Source organism: Prenolepis imparis, unplaced genomic scaffold (assembly GCF_030444845.1).
Source record: "Prenolepis imparis isolate NDT839.2.m4 unplaced genomic scaffold, iyPreImpa1.0 SCAF_4, whole genome shotgun sequence".
NCBI classification, from domain to species: Eukaryota; Metazoa; Arthropoda; class Insecta; order Hymenoptera; family Formicidae; genus Prenolepis; species Prenolepis imparis.
Window position 1 is genome coordinate 13640888 of NW_028141162.1, and position 15975 is coordinate 13656862.

The 15975-nt window shown below is 35.2% G+C and overlaps 1 protein-coding gene across 2 annotated transcripts in view; it reads left to right on the forward strand.

The window, feature by feature from the left end:
* The first annotated feature begins 321 nt into the window (after nt 1-321).
* The window catches only part of LOC145934928 (proprotein convertase subtilisin/kexin type 4-like), a 214876-nt gene continuing 199222 nt past the window's right edge, over nt 322-15975 (forward strand). For both annotated transcript variants that reach the window (XM_083035840.1, XM_083035839.1), the window contains exons 1-2: nt 322-679; nt 6765-8290. In XM_083035840.1, coding sequence (XP_082891966.1) covers nt 8057-8290 — 234 coding nt within the window. In that variant the 5' untranslated portion in view covers nt 322-679; nt 6765-8056. The remainder of the gene's footprint in view (nt 680-6764; nt 8291-15975) is intronic.

Genomic DNA, 15975 nt, shown 5'->3' on the forward strand with positions numbered 1-15975 from the left:
GATCGAGTGAGATCGAGTGGGTGCAGAGGAAACGCGAGAGAGACAGAGAGAGATTGACAGAGACCAAAGCTACACTGCATCGCGTCGGTAGACGAGAGGGAAAGATGAGCGGGGGTGTTTCGGAACTATCATGATAGTATATGGTGGGGATATGGACCACGGCGGATCGAGTTGTCGGCGCGAAATGGTCGGAAAAGGAAGGGGGAACAAGAAACGGGAAATGCGCGAGCGTGAGCGAGTGAGTGAGAGAACGCGAGTGGGTGGAGGGAGAGAGAGGAGAGGGGGAAGTGGCGCGCGGAGCAGTCCGACCGGCCAACCGTCTACCGTTCAGTCATTCGTGCTCCGTGGTAGAGGTGTTATCGCGGCCGGACGCTCGCTCGGTGTGGTTATTCGCGCGCGACGACGACGACGACGAAAACACATCGTCGTCTTGCAGTTTTACACGCAGTGGATGACGCGACGAGAGATAAAATCGAGGCGAAACGAAACGCGACGAACCGCGGCATTCGCGCGAACTTTCGGCCGCGGGTGCAGATAGCTGGGTGTAGCGGCAGCGCGTACATTTCTCTTTCCGCTGCACATCCTCTCTCTCTTCTTCCGCGTTCCTTCCCGACGCAGACGTCGACGCCGCAGCAAGGAACCCTCGACCGGCGACGACTTCTACGAGAACGAGAAAACAGTAAGTAAACATTTGTTTGTCATAACGTTCGGACGAGAGAGCCTTGTGCCGATCGGTCTGAAGTTATCACGTGATCCTTCCATTGCTGTCTTCGTGACGCGCGCGATATACCGTTAGACAGTCTCTCCGTGGCCGTGACGCTGACTTCACGACGATCGCGAAAGGTTTCTCGCCACGCTTTGTGATCCCAGGTAAATACGTAAGTAGAAAATCGTAATTATTTCTCCGAGAAAGAAAGTGTTTTGTACGTGAGGTTATGCTCCGTTTCGGAATGTGAAGGTCAGATGCTCGCGTTATCGCGTGGGAATCGATCCATATAAGGATTGTTTACGTTGTTCTCGCGCTCGTCCCGAACAGCGTCACGTGATGTTTCGGAATCACAAGACACGCGTCACGTGCGTTGATCGTCGTGCGAAAGATAAGGTATTTAATTTTGCATGAATATATGTATATGTACATGTATTGTGTTTCGCGTATGTGCGTCATGTATAATCCTTATTGTTAGCTTTTATAAGCTTGCTCTCTATTACGATACATGTACCTTTTCTTTTGTTGTTTATATATGTATGTGTGCAAGCTTATATAATTATTGAAAGACATATTACTGTTCTATTCATTTTTTACATCTTGTTTGGAGTTAATATTTGAAACATTTACATTCGCTTGTGATTTTTAAAAAGAATAATAAATAATAAATTAAAATAGAGAGTGCATTTTTTAGCAAAAGAGCTACGCGTTTCTTCTCTCTTATATTTTCTATTTTAACATTATTTAAAATGTTAAAAATTTTTTGCCTTAATATTTTTTTTTAATTTTATATTTTTTAAATATGGTTATCACATAAATTTAAAATGTATGTAAAAATGAGAGATATATTTAAATCTTTTCGGAAAAAGAGTCATAATAAGCGATGTTATAAATAATAGAAATAAAAAATGCAAAAGAATAGTAAGACAGAAATTAAGAATAGTTACAAATACTTTATGTACATAGTATATTTTATTACATGGGCTTTTGTCAATATTAATATATTGTAAACAACAATATTCTTTATTATGAACTATGAAAAACAATATACGAAACATAAGAAATAAGAATAATGAAGAAGTACGGAAGAAGAGAAAAAAGTAACTTTGAAGAAAGTAATTAAAATATACAATTATAATATCGACATTTTCTCAATAATGTCGATATTCTCACACATATACGCTTTATTTTTATATTTTCATTTTTTAAAAATATTTCTTTAAAATTTAGTTTTTTTCTCACAATCAGTCAACTAATTAATAATTTGCTGTAATTTTTTTTGAATATGAATATAAGTTATGCAAAAGTTTAACAGTTTAAATCTCATATTTCGCGAGCACTGACGTATGAACAACGTTCCAATTAAACGTTCGCTCATTCAAAAAAAATATCCGCTTCTCCTGAGGGAGGCGAAACCATCCCCAGAGTTTCATGAAGCGATGTTAATTTGCAACGCGGTGTTTACCGATCGCGAATGCGCGATATAATACGGGAGAAAATAAATTTGCCCGCAAAACGCGCGGGCACATGTCAATCTCTTTATTGCAGTCGCGTGTTTATTTTTCGGGATTCGCGGCATACACGATCGAGAAAGTAATTTCATTCGATTGCATTTGCCGAGGCTGAACGTTTCCGATCACGCCCGTACAGATCGCGACCCTCCCTCGCGATTATCCACATCCCTGAACATCGTACTAATAATACCGAATGTTTCATATAAATCAATCACAGCAGCGAGATAAATTTAAAGCTGCTTCTTTCCCAAGCCTTGGATATTTATTTCGTAATATTTCTATTAACTAAACTGTAGATTATTTAATAAATTTCCATCAAAATAAAGCTATTTGAAATTATAAAAACAATTTTTTTTATAGATTTGTTATATTAAAACTTAATTCGAGAGATTCAATTCGCGACTGAAAGATTAAAATTAGCTTTAAAATTGGTTTTTTGTTTAAATTTTTTTACGCGAAATTTTTTTTCACAGAAAAAATTCTATATAGTTTCTGTAATTTTACGCGAAACATCTCGTAAATTCAGCTTCCTATCTTAACAAGGGAGTCGAATCAGTCAGTTTTTGCTTACACTCGGCTTGCATTTCTCATTACTATGAACATTATGCTCTCGTACGCAGTCTCTGACCCTAGTCGCTTCCTGTTACAAGAACCTTGGCATCGCTCGCTTTCAACAGGATTGTTCCACCTCAGCGTATCGCGATTTATTTTCATCAGATTTTGTTGAATCTAGCAATGAGTTTTAATTTTTGGTCAATTTTAAGGAAAATAAAGCAACATTAAATTTATCAAGATATATCCTTTACAAAACGCGCAATTTCTGATGCATTCTTTGCATATATCACACGGAGATAAATTAATAAAGTAATTATTATTTAAGTCTTCTCGCGGTTTTGTTGTACCTACAGAGAATTTACGTCAGACAGTTTGTCTTCGACGTTGTAGTCGCATTTTCATAATCGAGACACATTATTGATGCGCGAAGTTATACATTGGGAATAATATCGTATAATAGATAGAGAGAACAGCCACGTTTCACTTTACGATACGGAACTGCTTCGTGTAATATTGAGATGCATGTCAACGATATCGTCTTGCCATTTCGAGAACTAAAATCTGTAACGAGATATGCCAGGCAGCCTCTTCATACAACGAAAGCGGATTCATCTCGATACTTTCCCGTTAACAAAGCATCACAAATACATATACTGAAAAATAGATAGGTACGTCTGTATTTGTCCATCGTATTGCAGAAATTCTCTGGAAAATACGCGTATATTTTTCGTTCCACGATCGCGTATCTCCGTTACTGTTCACTTATATAATCCGTATAATCGACATACTATTTTTCAAATTGTCCCATTTGTCGACATTTTTAACATGCATTCATCGATTTTCACTTCGTTTTTATTAATGCCATATAGCAGCTCGCAACACACATTTATTACTATATTGTGCCGAGTATAGAATATAAAATAATGGCATATCACAATTCTCGTAAAAAGTAAAATACTTCGCAAGAGATATTAGTACTCTTAAGTTTCGAAATGATATAAAAAAGTTAATTTTAAATATTTTATTTCTATTAAAAAAGATATCAGAATTATCGCGATATTATTTTCCGTTATTTGTCCTTTAATATAATAAGCGATATAAAGTGGATTGTAATTCGGGTTAAATTTTCAGTACGGTAAATTCAATCGAAATTAACAAAGTGAGAGAACAAAGTATTAAGAGAATATACACATGTCGTTCTTCCAAATAAATACATATTTATAACTGAGTTGGAAAATCCATGCAGTGTATCGCTCCCATTTTTTTTTCTGAAACGATCACGCATAATTGTTTATCCAAATTGATCTTTATAATATTCTATAATTAAATGTGTATAATTAAAATATTAAACGCAATCAAAAATTACAGACCTAAATAATTCATTGTAAACTTGTATAATGTCTGATTGTGAATATAAAATGACAATTTGCAGAATAATATATACATAATAAATTATTAAATTAATAATATTTTAACTTTAGTTTTAAAATGATTCCTATTATTTAACAGATTATTGTAAATAACATTTTTATATATGATCGAGAAATTAACTATATTTTATAAATTTAACTAAAAAACTGACGAAAAGTATATAATTAATGCATTAATTAAATAATATCTCATTTAGAAAGTATATATAATTTTTATGAATTTGTCGACTTGATTTTGTGTTTTAACGTTGTTTGTCAGTAAAAATTTGGTCGAAATTAAATTTTCAAGTTTAAATATTTAATGAGTAAACTTCAAATTAAGATCTTGTTAAAGTAAAGTTCTCATCCATTCGTTTTCATCGATTTTCTGATTGCTTCGCTGAAATAAAAGCACCGTGAGTTATTATCTTGGAGACCGAGCCGGCAGTCAAGTCAGGTAGAATTTAAGTACCTTGTGGTATTTAAGGTAGGTTCGTGGAGATGATTTTCCAGCGTGAAGGTGATTATTATGTACCTGACGAACGATCCGGCAGCCTCTTGTCCATTCGGCCCCGCTGAAGTCAAGAGAAATTAAATCCGTTTTTTTATCGAAGATGATACTCTTTCTCTCCAACGGAACTCATAACTGACTTGATTGACCCTCCGTTGTCTCCTCTGTCCAGTTTTCCTCGAATGGCAGTTTTGCCCTCTTTTATCTTGAAATTAAAAAGAGGGCCATTGCTGTCTCGACTGGTCGGTCTGTCGGTCGCACCGGCTCGGCAATGAAGAGGATGAAACGACAAAGAGAAGTCTGACACAAAGTGCGAGAGGATTGGGAGAGAAGGCATAGTGTCAGGGATGAGCAAAAAGGGAGGCGGAGAGGCGATAGTTGGATAGGATGCGAGTTGGCTTAAATTTAATTCACTTCTCTACCAACCCTTTTCTATTCTCTCTTTATCACGCGAGCGACTGCCATGGTGGGACGAAGGGGAAAAAGGAAATGAGGTTGGTGGAAGACCAACTCGCGAATGCAATTTCCTCGGGGCACGGGCTGGATATTCCTGCGGGTTGCACGACCGACCGACCGTCCGTCCAAATCGACTAATGCCGAGTCCTTTTTCCGGAAACTGGCTCGCCGGAAGGTCCTTTGAACGTGACGATAATGCGGACCTGGCGAATATCTCATTTTACTGTTCGAGATTTATCGCGAATGCGCGCTAATAATGCAGCAGACTTTAGACATTGAGTATGAATTTTGCTTTTTTTTTACATTTCTCTCTGTTAATTAAATTCCTCGACAATCCCATGAAACAATTCGTAATAAAATAAAATTGCGAAGCAAACAAGATGGATCTGTCTTGATGCAAAGAAATTATTGCATATTAAATAATAATAAATTTTGTTACAATTATATATTTATATATAAAAAGTGTTAATATATATATCTATTAATATTGTTTATATTTAAATATATAATTCTTACAAAAAATTTATTATTTTATATGTAATAATGTTAATATATATACATACACGTTAACAGTCAAAGAACGATTAATATTAATAATTATGTGTTATTAAAATGCATTGTACAACAACCAGAAAATAATTTTTTCTATAACGCAATTGAACGAGTCAGAATAGTTGCAGAAAATAAGCTTTATTTTGAATGACAGTTTTTAATTCTGTGTTGAAAAAAAATACGAATTTATTATTTGATTTACATTCGTAATAACTGGATAACCGAGTGCAGGAATTATACAGCGTAACGAAAGTTACATAACTTTGTACGAGTCCACGACGGATTAATTTGATATATACCACATTAATAATTAGACTCGTAAAGAATTATGTAATAACGATGCATTCATTTTCGATTCGCTCTTGTTGGCGCGAGATTGAGCTACTGCGTAAAAAATTAACTCTGATCTATAACAGAAAATCAGGTCACGTTATTTATAGCGAATGCAATTTTGATTATACATATGAGGCGAAATTATTCGACAGAGCTATAATTGTCGTAAATCGATGTGGATTTGCGGGATCAATTTTTTTTTCTACACGAAAATGCTGACTGGACCGAACGTTTTTTAAACGATATAATGCAAAGTGCTTAACAATGTAATGTTAAGAACGTAGAATGAATGTTATACGAAACGTAGGTGGGGATGCACACAATTCTTTTTTTTCTATATTTTTAGTTGTCATATAGATATTGTGTGTCGACGCATACATGTGTCAGATTTTTAAACTGTGAACTTTGTGTTTTGAAACTAGTTTTCCCGATCGATCATAGTTTTAAAAGTTTTTTGACACTTGGAATTAATATAAAAATTCATAAATCAAAAACTGACCAACTCAGACTTTTGGCGAACATGTAATATACTATATACATATAGTGTATCAGAGTTTACCTCGAAATTAAATATCGTGATTACCGTCAGATATTTTTCGGATATTTCAGATACTAGTTTAATCTTCAATTACTTTAATTTCGCAAGTTGTGTAAAGTATAAAAAATTATTCGAAAAGTTTTATCGGAGACTTTTAACTAATCAATTTTCATTGACATTTTGTTTGCAGCTCCAGATCGATTCTAAAGCAAGGAGATATCTCAGTCGGGACCTTGGCGGGATACCTCATCGGTCGTCTTCTGCGGTGCGCCCCAGGGAGCGATGCGGCGTTCGATGACGTGATCGACCTCTCGGTCAGCTACGCGCCGTGACCTCTTTCGAGTGGCTGGCCATTCACTTGGTGCTTCACGACCGGACATCGTCACATTCAAGTTGAAGAGCGGAAAAAAACTCTAAAGGAATAAAATTGTGAATCTCGAAAGAGGGGCGAATATAAAAAGATACGAAAAAAAATATCTTACCAAATATCGACTCGTTGATGCTCAAAATTAGAGAGGATGTGCGAGAGAACGTGGAGAACATGAAGACATTTTTGCAACGACGAATCATAAACTCGATAAAATAAAGGACGAGCGATTGAGATGCGCGGGAAAAGAATCTTTCGACCAAATGCCTTGCTGATATCCGAGGAAGAAGGCATGGGAGAAGAAACTTTGAAGGCATGATAGACGAGATAAGAAGAGCGAAACGCTGATGACAGGAAGAATCGGACGACGTCGCGCGAAACATTTTGGACGTGACATCGAAACATCCTGCGAGATAAGGCGATGATTAGTCGGCGCGGGTGAACAAGGTCGCGTTGGATGTCCGCGTGGCGTGGATATCCGACAATCGGGAAGGCCGTCCACGATCATCTCCGCAGTGACCGCGCGCGACGGCGGATATCTCTGCTCGTGGTCGCGCTCGCGACACTATCATCATCTCGTCGCTTTTCTCATCCCCGCCGCGGCCACATGACTTGACGATCGCCTCCTTCTCCTCCCGCTGCTGCTCCTGCCCGTTGATCGAAGGCGGCGGCGGCGGTGGCGGCAACGACGAAGACGACGTCGACGTGGACGATAGCGCGACTAGGAGTCAACGGCTGACAACGCAACGACGGCGGCGGTTCTTAAAACGAGTGACACGCACTGCCGGCGATTCAGTCAGTCGCCGGCGGTCGGTCCGCAAGTGCGAGTAGTACGCGAGTGTGTGTGTGTGTGTGCGCGCGCGTGTGTGAGATTCAGATACAGACAGGATCGGTCGAGAAGGAATCGAAGAGCGGAAAAAAAATAGAAGACGGGACGCACGTTGGTCCAGAGGCTGTAAATTCTTCTCCACTTCCGCTCCGGGGTAACCGTGGTGCGTCGTGACGGTCGTAGTGTTATTTGTGGTGGTGGCGAGGTGTTACCATTGTGTCGCTATCCCGGCAAGCGGTGGCGACGGTGGCGGTGGTGTTGGCGGTGGATATATATATAGTAGTGGATGATAGCGGCGGCCCGCGAAAGCGGCGAAACTGGAGCAGCCGGTGGCGATCATCGGTGCAGCGGAGGTGCTATCATGTGCACGCGGCGGATTCTCGGACTGGCGGTCGTGGCCCTGTTGACTCTCGGCGGTCCAGCACGCGCGTACACCAACCAGTGGGCCGCACACATCGACGGAGGCGAGGAAGTGGCCAGGCGGGTCGCCGAGGACTACGGCTTTCGCTATTTGGGCAAGGTCAGTGTCGCAATCTCATTGACAGTGTCCCGCTCACGGGATTCTTTTGCTTTTTTTCAATCTTTTTCGCAACTGTCCGCTTCGACGCGCACAATTGTGGAAAAAAAATATATTTTGCCTGTATCTTTTGCAAGCGAGCGCGATATTGCCTTTGCTTAAATCGATACCTGCCGATATCTCGAGTGGTATCGTTTAATTAAGCGATCGTAACGAAACGAAAAGATCATTGGATCAAGAGATTGGATTATTGGTAAATAATTGATTATCATAACGAGATGAATCGATTCGGATACATAATGGTTATTTTTTTTATTATTTAATAATAAATTATTTTATGGATTAAATTAAAAGAATAGAATACTGAATAGTTATTAATTGAATCGTTGAAAATCAGAGTGTTACGAGACTGTGGAATAAACAAGAATGATGTCACCGAGAAGGTGAATTATACAATGCGCTCGAGATGAGGCAGGAGATTTAATGGCACGTTCTTCTAGGCAACAATCAAATAAACGATCTGCGCCATTTAGTTTCTGGTGACTCGCTTAATATACAACATTGTGAGGTTAAAATTATGAGATTTATTTACTTGACGTTATCACTTTTAGTAAATTTGAATTCAAATTTAAATTAGAAAATTCAATTGTCTATAGAAAGTAGACAACTTGATATTGTAATGAGAAAAATGGTTTTATACTTTAATTAAATTCAATTTCAATTATTCGAGAGTTGAGAAGTGTGGAGAATCACTAAAAAATTGATACTCTCTAATAAATTGGATATGCGAATTAATATTTGAAGAAAAAACATAGGAGCGATTAAATATGCAATTAATGATTGGCACGAAAACGTTTTCGCTAAATTTGTACGTCAATATTAATTTTACTTTTAATAATGATATTTGATGGAGAAACGTAATCTTCATCGGAAATTATTTTTACACAATCTTAAATCATATTTTGATATTTTATGTAGAAATCGAGAAATATATATCCGCTTCTTCGCTCTGGTAATATACTGCCCTCAAAGGAAACTTTCGTACTGCGCGATAACGTTTGAAATCGAAATTGACAGAGTTGAACTCAATACATTTTCAACCAATCTCGTATGAAATTTATCTGCGTACTATGCACGCTCTGAGTTAAATAGTATAAACCTGATAAAACTGTAAATTGAAATTCTCATGGAACTTTCTATTATCTCATTCGGTTTCGCTCGCCGATTCTCATTCCAAATGAATGCGACAATCATTCGAGTCTCATCATTTTTGCGACCAACGCAGTCGCAATCCATTTTTTATGTTTTTTTTGAGAGGTATATAATTTTTAATGGCATTTTAAAACTTTCATTAAATTTTTACAACACGGAGGAAGCGCGATTGATTTCGAAACGGATATCGAATACATCGCTGTCGTATTTTTCGTGTCTTTTGCAATCACAATGAAAAGAATTTCCTGCTGCTCACTCATGCTGTTTCATCATATCTTTTTTACCACAAACATACTATAGAACATCACCAGAAAGATTCATATAATGCACTATCTTGATTCCCTGTGTAATAATTTCCGGATTGTAATTTGTTCGGAAAATTATATAATTTTGTTTGCGTGTGGGGAGAGAGAGATTCGATATTTTTAGATTTCGATTACATTTTCATCGTAAAACAGGTTTGACCTTGTTTTATTATCCAATCAAAAATCAGCATAAAATGCGCACATGATAGATCCGTTTGGTTTACTTTTTAATAATCTTTTTAAAAACATATGCTTTTTTGAAGGATAAAATCTACAAACGTGTGGTATGAATATTTTTAGATTACATTTCGGGTTTTTAAAATGTGTTTTTAGAATATGAGATTGCAATATTAGAGCCATAGGATCCGTTATAAAATTTTTGATCGTAATCAGCACAAACCATAAGATCATTTAGAAACTTTCGCTTTCCGCAGACAATAGGACATTACAGCGTTACGCTGTTTATCAGACAAGATAGCAATCCTATCTTGGTTATAATTGACTCTCGAGAGGAACGCAGCCTATCAGAGAATCGCATATGCTGACGTAAGCTGCAACGTGACGTGCACCTCTGTCTTAATGACCGTGAAGGCCGCGATGTAGATTCCGCCGTCGAAGACGGAAATTGTAATCTTCGCGACAATCTCCTTTCTGCCTAAATAGAGCTCGCGATAGAGAATCGAACTTACTATCTTGAGTTTCCACATCGGTTGTTCTTCAACCAAGTTCAATCGATGGACTTCAATTTGGAAAGTTGCGTACAACTTTGCCGAAATATCGTCGATGAAATATCGTTGTCGCGATAAGATAAACCAGTCGAGAATATCGAGAGACAGAAAGTTTTCGTACTGAAGTTTTTCGATTCTTTTAATACACGCTTTAAATCGCGCTTGTGTAATTTTATTTCGATTTTTGTTAACCTCGACATTGAATGATTTTATCTTGGATGTATAGAACCGGTTATACCATTCTCTCTTCAGCTTGGAGAAGTAGAATAAACACATATCTCTTCCTTCTGAGGTTGAATATACGAAATATATTTGAATTAATTATTTGAATCAACAAGTTATATAGGACGTGAACACGAACTTAATAGATTGTTGATTGTTGACATAATATTAATACAATGCGATACTTATATATTTTATATGCGTTAATTAAGCAAATATCTCTCTCATTATAACATAATATTTATTATTGATATACTTGAAACTTGGATTTCGAAATTATCCAATAATTATTTTTAACTGTAATAATTTTCTTCAAAATTAGCATTATTTTCGTTCCTGCATCTTGCATTCTGCATTCATATTTAATAGCGAAAGCATGACAAAGCTCAGCTTGTAATTAGCGCATACTGATATCGATGATTTTTAACATGAATAACAACAGTACGTAACAAATAAGGGGAGATAAGCGCGCATTGTCGGCCAAAATGCATTTCCGTTCACGCTATTCCGCGGAAAATCTACTCCTATTTAAATAACTCGTCCGCGCAATCGTATTTTTTCTATTTCCATCTTTTTTTTCCATTACGCTGATACATATGTGCGTGTGGATGACACGATACTATATCGATACGACATACAAACGACACGTAAATCATGTTCGCGCAGAGCTTTGCTGTGACATAAAATAGCATTCACGGTCGTAATGCGATAAATTTTATATAGCACGGGACTTCACGAATATGCAAGATATTAATCGCATTAATCTCTCTTGCGGAATACGGGGACGCACGGTTTTTCCGCATGTGTCAGCTGTTCCGTTACGCGCCTCGAGTGACCTCGAATGTTTGCCGATTTAATTTTGCAAATGGTTAAAATCACTTACGAAACGACCGACAATCGTGAACGCACGTTTATGAATGCCTCGATAATAGGATGAATACACATACATATTGGACATTCTGCCTCTGTATATATATATATATATATCGATCTCTCGTTGCGTTTCGCGAACTTTGTAATTTTCCATGAAAAGGCTATATATTTTACATTTGCTAAATATTTTTTAAGATAAAAGCAGTAACACGTGTCGCTGATTATGCAAGATATACGTTAAACATCCGTAAACAACGAACGATTGTAAAAGCACAATAATATTGATAAACAAATGATGAAAAACATATTACTTAATTACATATGCTTTGTTTTATGTATAGGTTATCATGATTAATCTCATTTGTTTTTTTGTTTTATTAATTAATCTATTAAATTGAATTTTTCTATACATACATATACTTCAATCTGATATATTTATATTGACATTCGCGTTTTAGAATTTTATTGACTTATCAATATACAAATACATATTATATAGAGATAACTACTACTACACTATATAATATTTCTAAGAAAATTTAATCTAGATAATTTAAAATACAGATAATTTATTTTCTTTTTATGAAGCTTAGTCTTGTTAAACATTTTTTTGTAACTGCAGTTTCTTATAAACAGTGCAGTCAGTCCTTGAAAATATTGCGATATTCGTTATCGTGCAATTAAGTTTGCGTAAATGTATATCGCGTTTATCATCGAATATATGTATATATAATATACATTACGTACGTTGTTGACGGTTGTTAAAGTCCATAATAACTTGTCATCGGGAATACCCCGTTTCCATTTGAGTATAAAAAGTTATTAAAGAGATGATTGTGTACACAAAAAACTGGATAATATTCTCTAGATATTTAAACAGCATGAACTTGATATCTTATTTCGGAAAAATCCAATATTTACTTCATTAATATTCACACCGACTATGCTATTTTAATTAATTTAAATTTCCAGAAATTTTTATATTCGTTAAAATAAGTTTTGTTGCGACGATTTTGTTTCACATATATGCTAAAAATAGAAATATATTTAAAAATTTCATGAAAAAGATAATGGTTCATTAATTAGATCCATAATGATTAGATGTTTCGTAAATTATTTCTATTATTATTTTATATATAATGGAAAATTTTCAAGCTTGTATTATAATATTTAATTTGTTTTTAAAATTATTTCCAATAATATTGCTTTAGCAGATGTTTATTTATTTCGACAGATTTTCTTGAATAATTCATTATGTCTGCGTGTTAAAATTTAACACAAATTTATTTTGTACTTAATTTGATTTATAAATTTATTTATGCCTTAATTCTCTTAATGCAAGTTTGATAATTTAGATCATGCTATTAAACATTAAACATTTCAAATTTGACGTTTAATATTTGTACAAGTGTAACTAACTTCTTGGGCAACTAAATCGGGTCGATCACAATCTGGCTCGACGATATATAATATCAGGATTAAATCGAAATAGAAAATCAGTAGTATAGATCGGCAGTAGAGGTCGGTAGAATAATAAGAGATACGCCGCAAGAGAATGGGTCGAGAAGAGATTCGTTTCGATGATAAGATAAATTAAGCGATCATATAGAAAGATTCGCCTTCGATTCGCTTCGCTTTTCAGATTCCTCCAGGATTTTTCTTCGTTTACTGTCGTATCGGGTCAAGGAATTCTTGCGGAATGAATCTTTTCCGAACGAAGTCGGATAAATAAAAGTGACTTTTTTTTAAATTACGAAACTACTTTTTTCTTGGGGGAACTCGACAATTTTTTTTTATATTTAGGATCCGTAAAACTTTTAATCGGCTATTTTTGGACGAGAGCTTATTTCGTTGGACTTTTGCTGGATTTTATCTAAGGATGGCGAGATTTTACTGTTCAAGTTCGCCGAGCAACCGCGCTCTTTTTGAAAGAAAAGGGCGCCGTCATTCTTGGCACTTTGAGCATACGCGAAGTCTTGAAAGTATCCGAAACAATTACTCGGACCTCTTTGTCTTTCTTACTTTTCCTGCGTCTATCCGCGCAGAAGCATTCCATTTTTATTCGGCTTTGCTGAAAAGCAATAAAAGCAAAGTATATAACACAAAGCGAATTACGTAGTACAAAGTATAATTTCTAAAGAAAACTAATAATTATTTCTGATAAAAAATAATTTTATTGAGTTTGATAACGATTCGACTTAATTCAAGCTTTCTTTATTATTCATGATATCTATGATTAGTAGGTATATGTATAAGTAAACAGATGATATCGATATCTGACAAACAATATCTCGAATAGAAAAAACGCGTATAATATTTCTCTAATATCCTATATATTTTTTCTATGCGTTAATTATATGCATTTTTAATTAACCTATTATTTTCGGAAATTTTTTCTTTGATTATTATAAGTTTTAATCGGAAAAAAGCTTATTCATATCTCATTAAATTTAAATATTTCTACGTTACGCAGCGCAGCGATAACTCGTGAATGCTATTGAAAAAGTTTCGCATGGCATATACATCATGGTTAGTTTCAACCCCATTTTACGCAGTACCGCATTTAGCCTGATAGACGAGCTGTACCCATCGGTTTTCGTATAAGCGTGATACCCGAAATTCCGGCGGACAGTAACTGTCCGGGACTTTAAAACTAGTTAAAACTTGTCCGATCTGGACAAGAAAATACGAGCCGTTAAACGGATCCGGTCGTTGAGATCGCAGCCGCGTGTATCCACTATATACACTCATTTTATCTGCGATTCATTATTACGCCATCATTTAATTTATCGCTATTATAACAATGTCGAGACCCGAAAAACCGTCATCATCGGCGGCTTTGTCGTCCCGGATTTTAATTATGATGTTGCTCACTTTAACGGCGGTACCGATTGGCGTTTCGTAAATGTCCATGTAAGTGCGAGGTTTAATAGCTTCGTGCATTCAGGCTGAAGAAATCGCAATGTAACATTTAGTAAAATCGGTCCTAACGAAACGTGAAAATCGCCGGTTGCGTGTTTCGTCATCGTCAATCAATCATGACGAGAAAAATGGATTTTTTGTAGCGATTGAAATTGCCCGGAAAAAAATTTCATATTTTTATAATGGTTATATCTGCTTCAGAATGCCAGAGAAAAAGTAGAAAAAACATAGAAATGTTATATTTTTAAAAATACTATATTTTTGAATATAAGTTACGATATTATTTCTTTAAAATAATTATTTTAAAAAAGAGAATTTTATATAATTTCTCTATATCCTAAAGAAAATTATATACTAATTATAATAAATACTAATTATAATAAATATACTAATTATACTAATTATATACTAAATTATATACTAATATAATAATAAAAGAATACTTTAATTTTTTAAATGTTTTATATTCTAGGAATAGAATTAATATTTTTATCGATTTTTATTATTAATTATGAATGAGTAATGACTTATTATGCTTTCAATAGCTATTCAATCATGCTGCATTTAGCGCACTTACGATTATAATATAATAATGAATTTGCAATTAAATGAATACTCGAGACGCATTTCATTTTAGAATATCTTGCGAAATTGTGGAAATGCATAAGTGTAAAAGAGCATCGAGTTTTCGTATTTGCAAGTCGCCTGCACCCTTGCCACTTGAAAAGTAAAGGGGTGACTATACTGCATTAAGTGAACACTCGAGCGGAGATAAACGCGCCCTTTGTCTCTTATGAGTTCTCATGCTACCTCAAATGATCGAATGAGTAGGTAAAAATCGTAATAGGTTTTCATCATTGTGCAATAAATAAAAAAATCATGCTTAAAACATGCGCTCAAATTTCTAGTTTATTACTTATTATAAAATTACTTATGTTTTTATTAATATTATAATTGCTTGAAGTGAATAATTCTTAAAATTATTTTGCTTGTCAGTATAAGTACAAGTTAACCAAAGAAAAAAGAGTTTTTTGGCTGAAATTTACATAAAAAATAAATTAATAACTCGAATTAATTAATGATACATATAATTTTGTTTCCGATTTGTATTTGCTATCAAATTTAAATGACATTACATATAATGCAAGCTTTTTGATTTCTTTGTTTGACAACTGCTGCGTTCACTGCATTATTGATTAGAATCAATAGAATGTATGTAGCTTCTTGTAGATTGTCTCACGATTGGTTAGTTGTCAAACGAATGTTTAAACAGTGATTAGAAAATAGACAATTCGACAGATAAATAGGATCGATTAGTTCTCTTTCTGTTTGTGCGACATCTGTTTATTAGAGATATTTCGTGATCTAGATCTAGATTTAGCAACCAAATTTTTCATTACATATTGAACGTTTTGTTATAATTTTC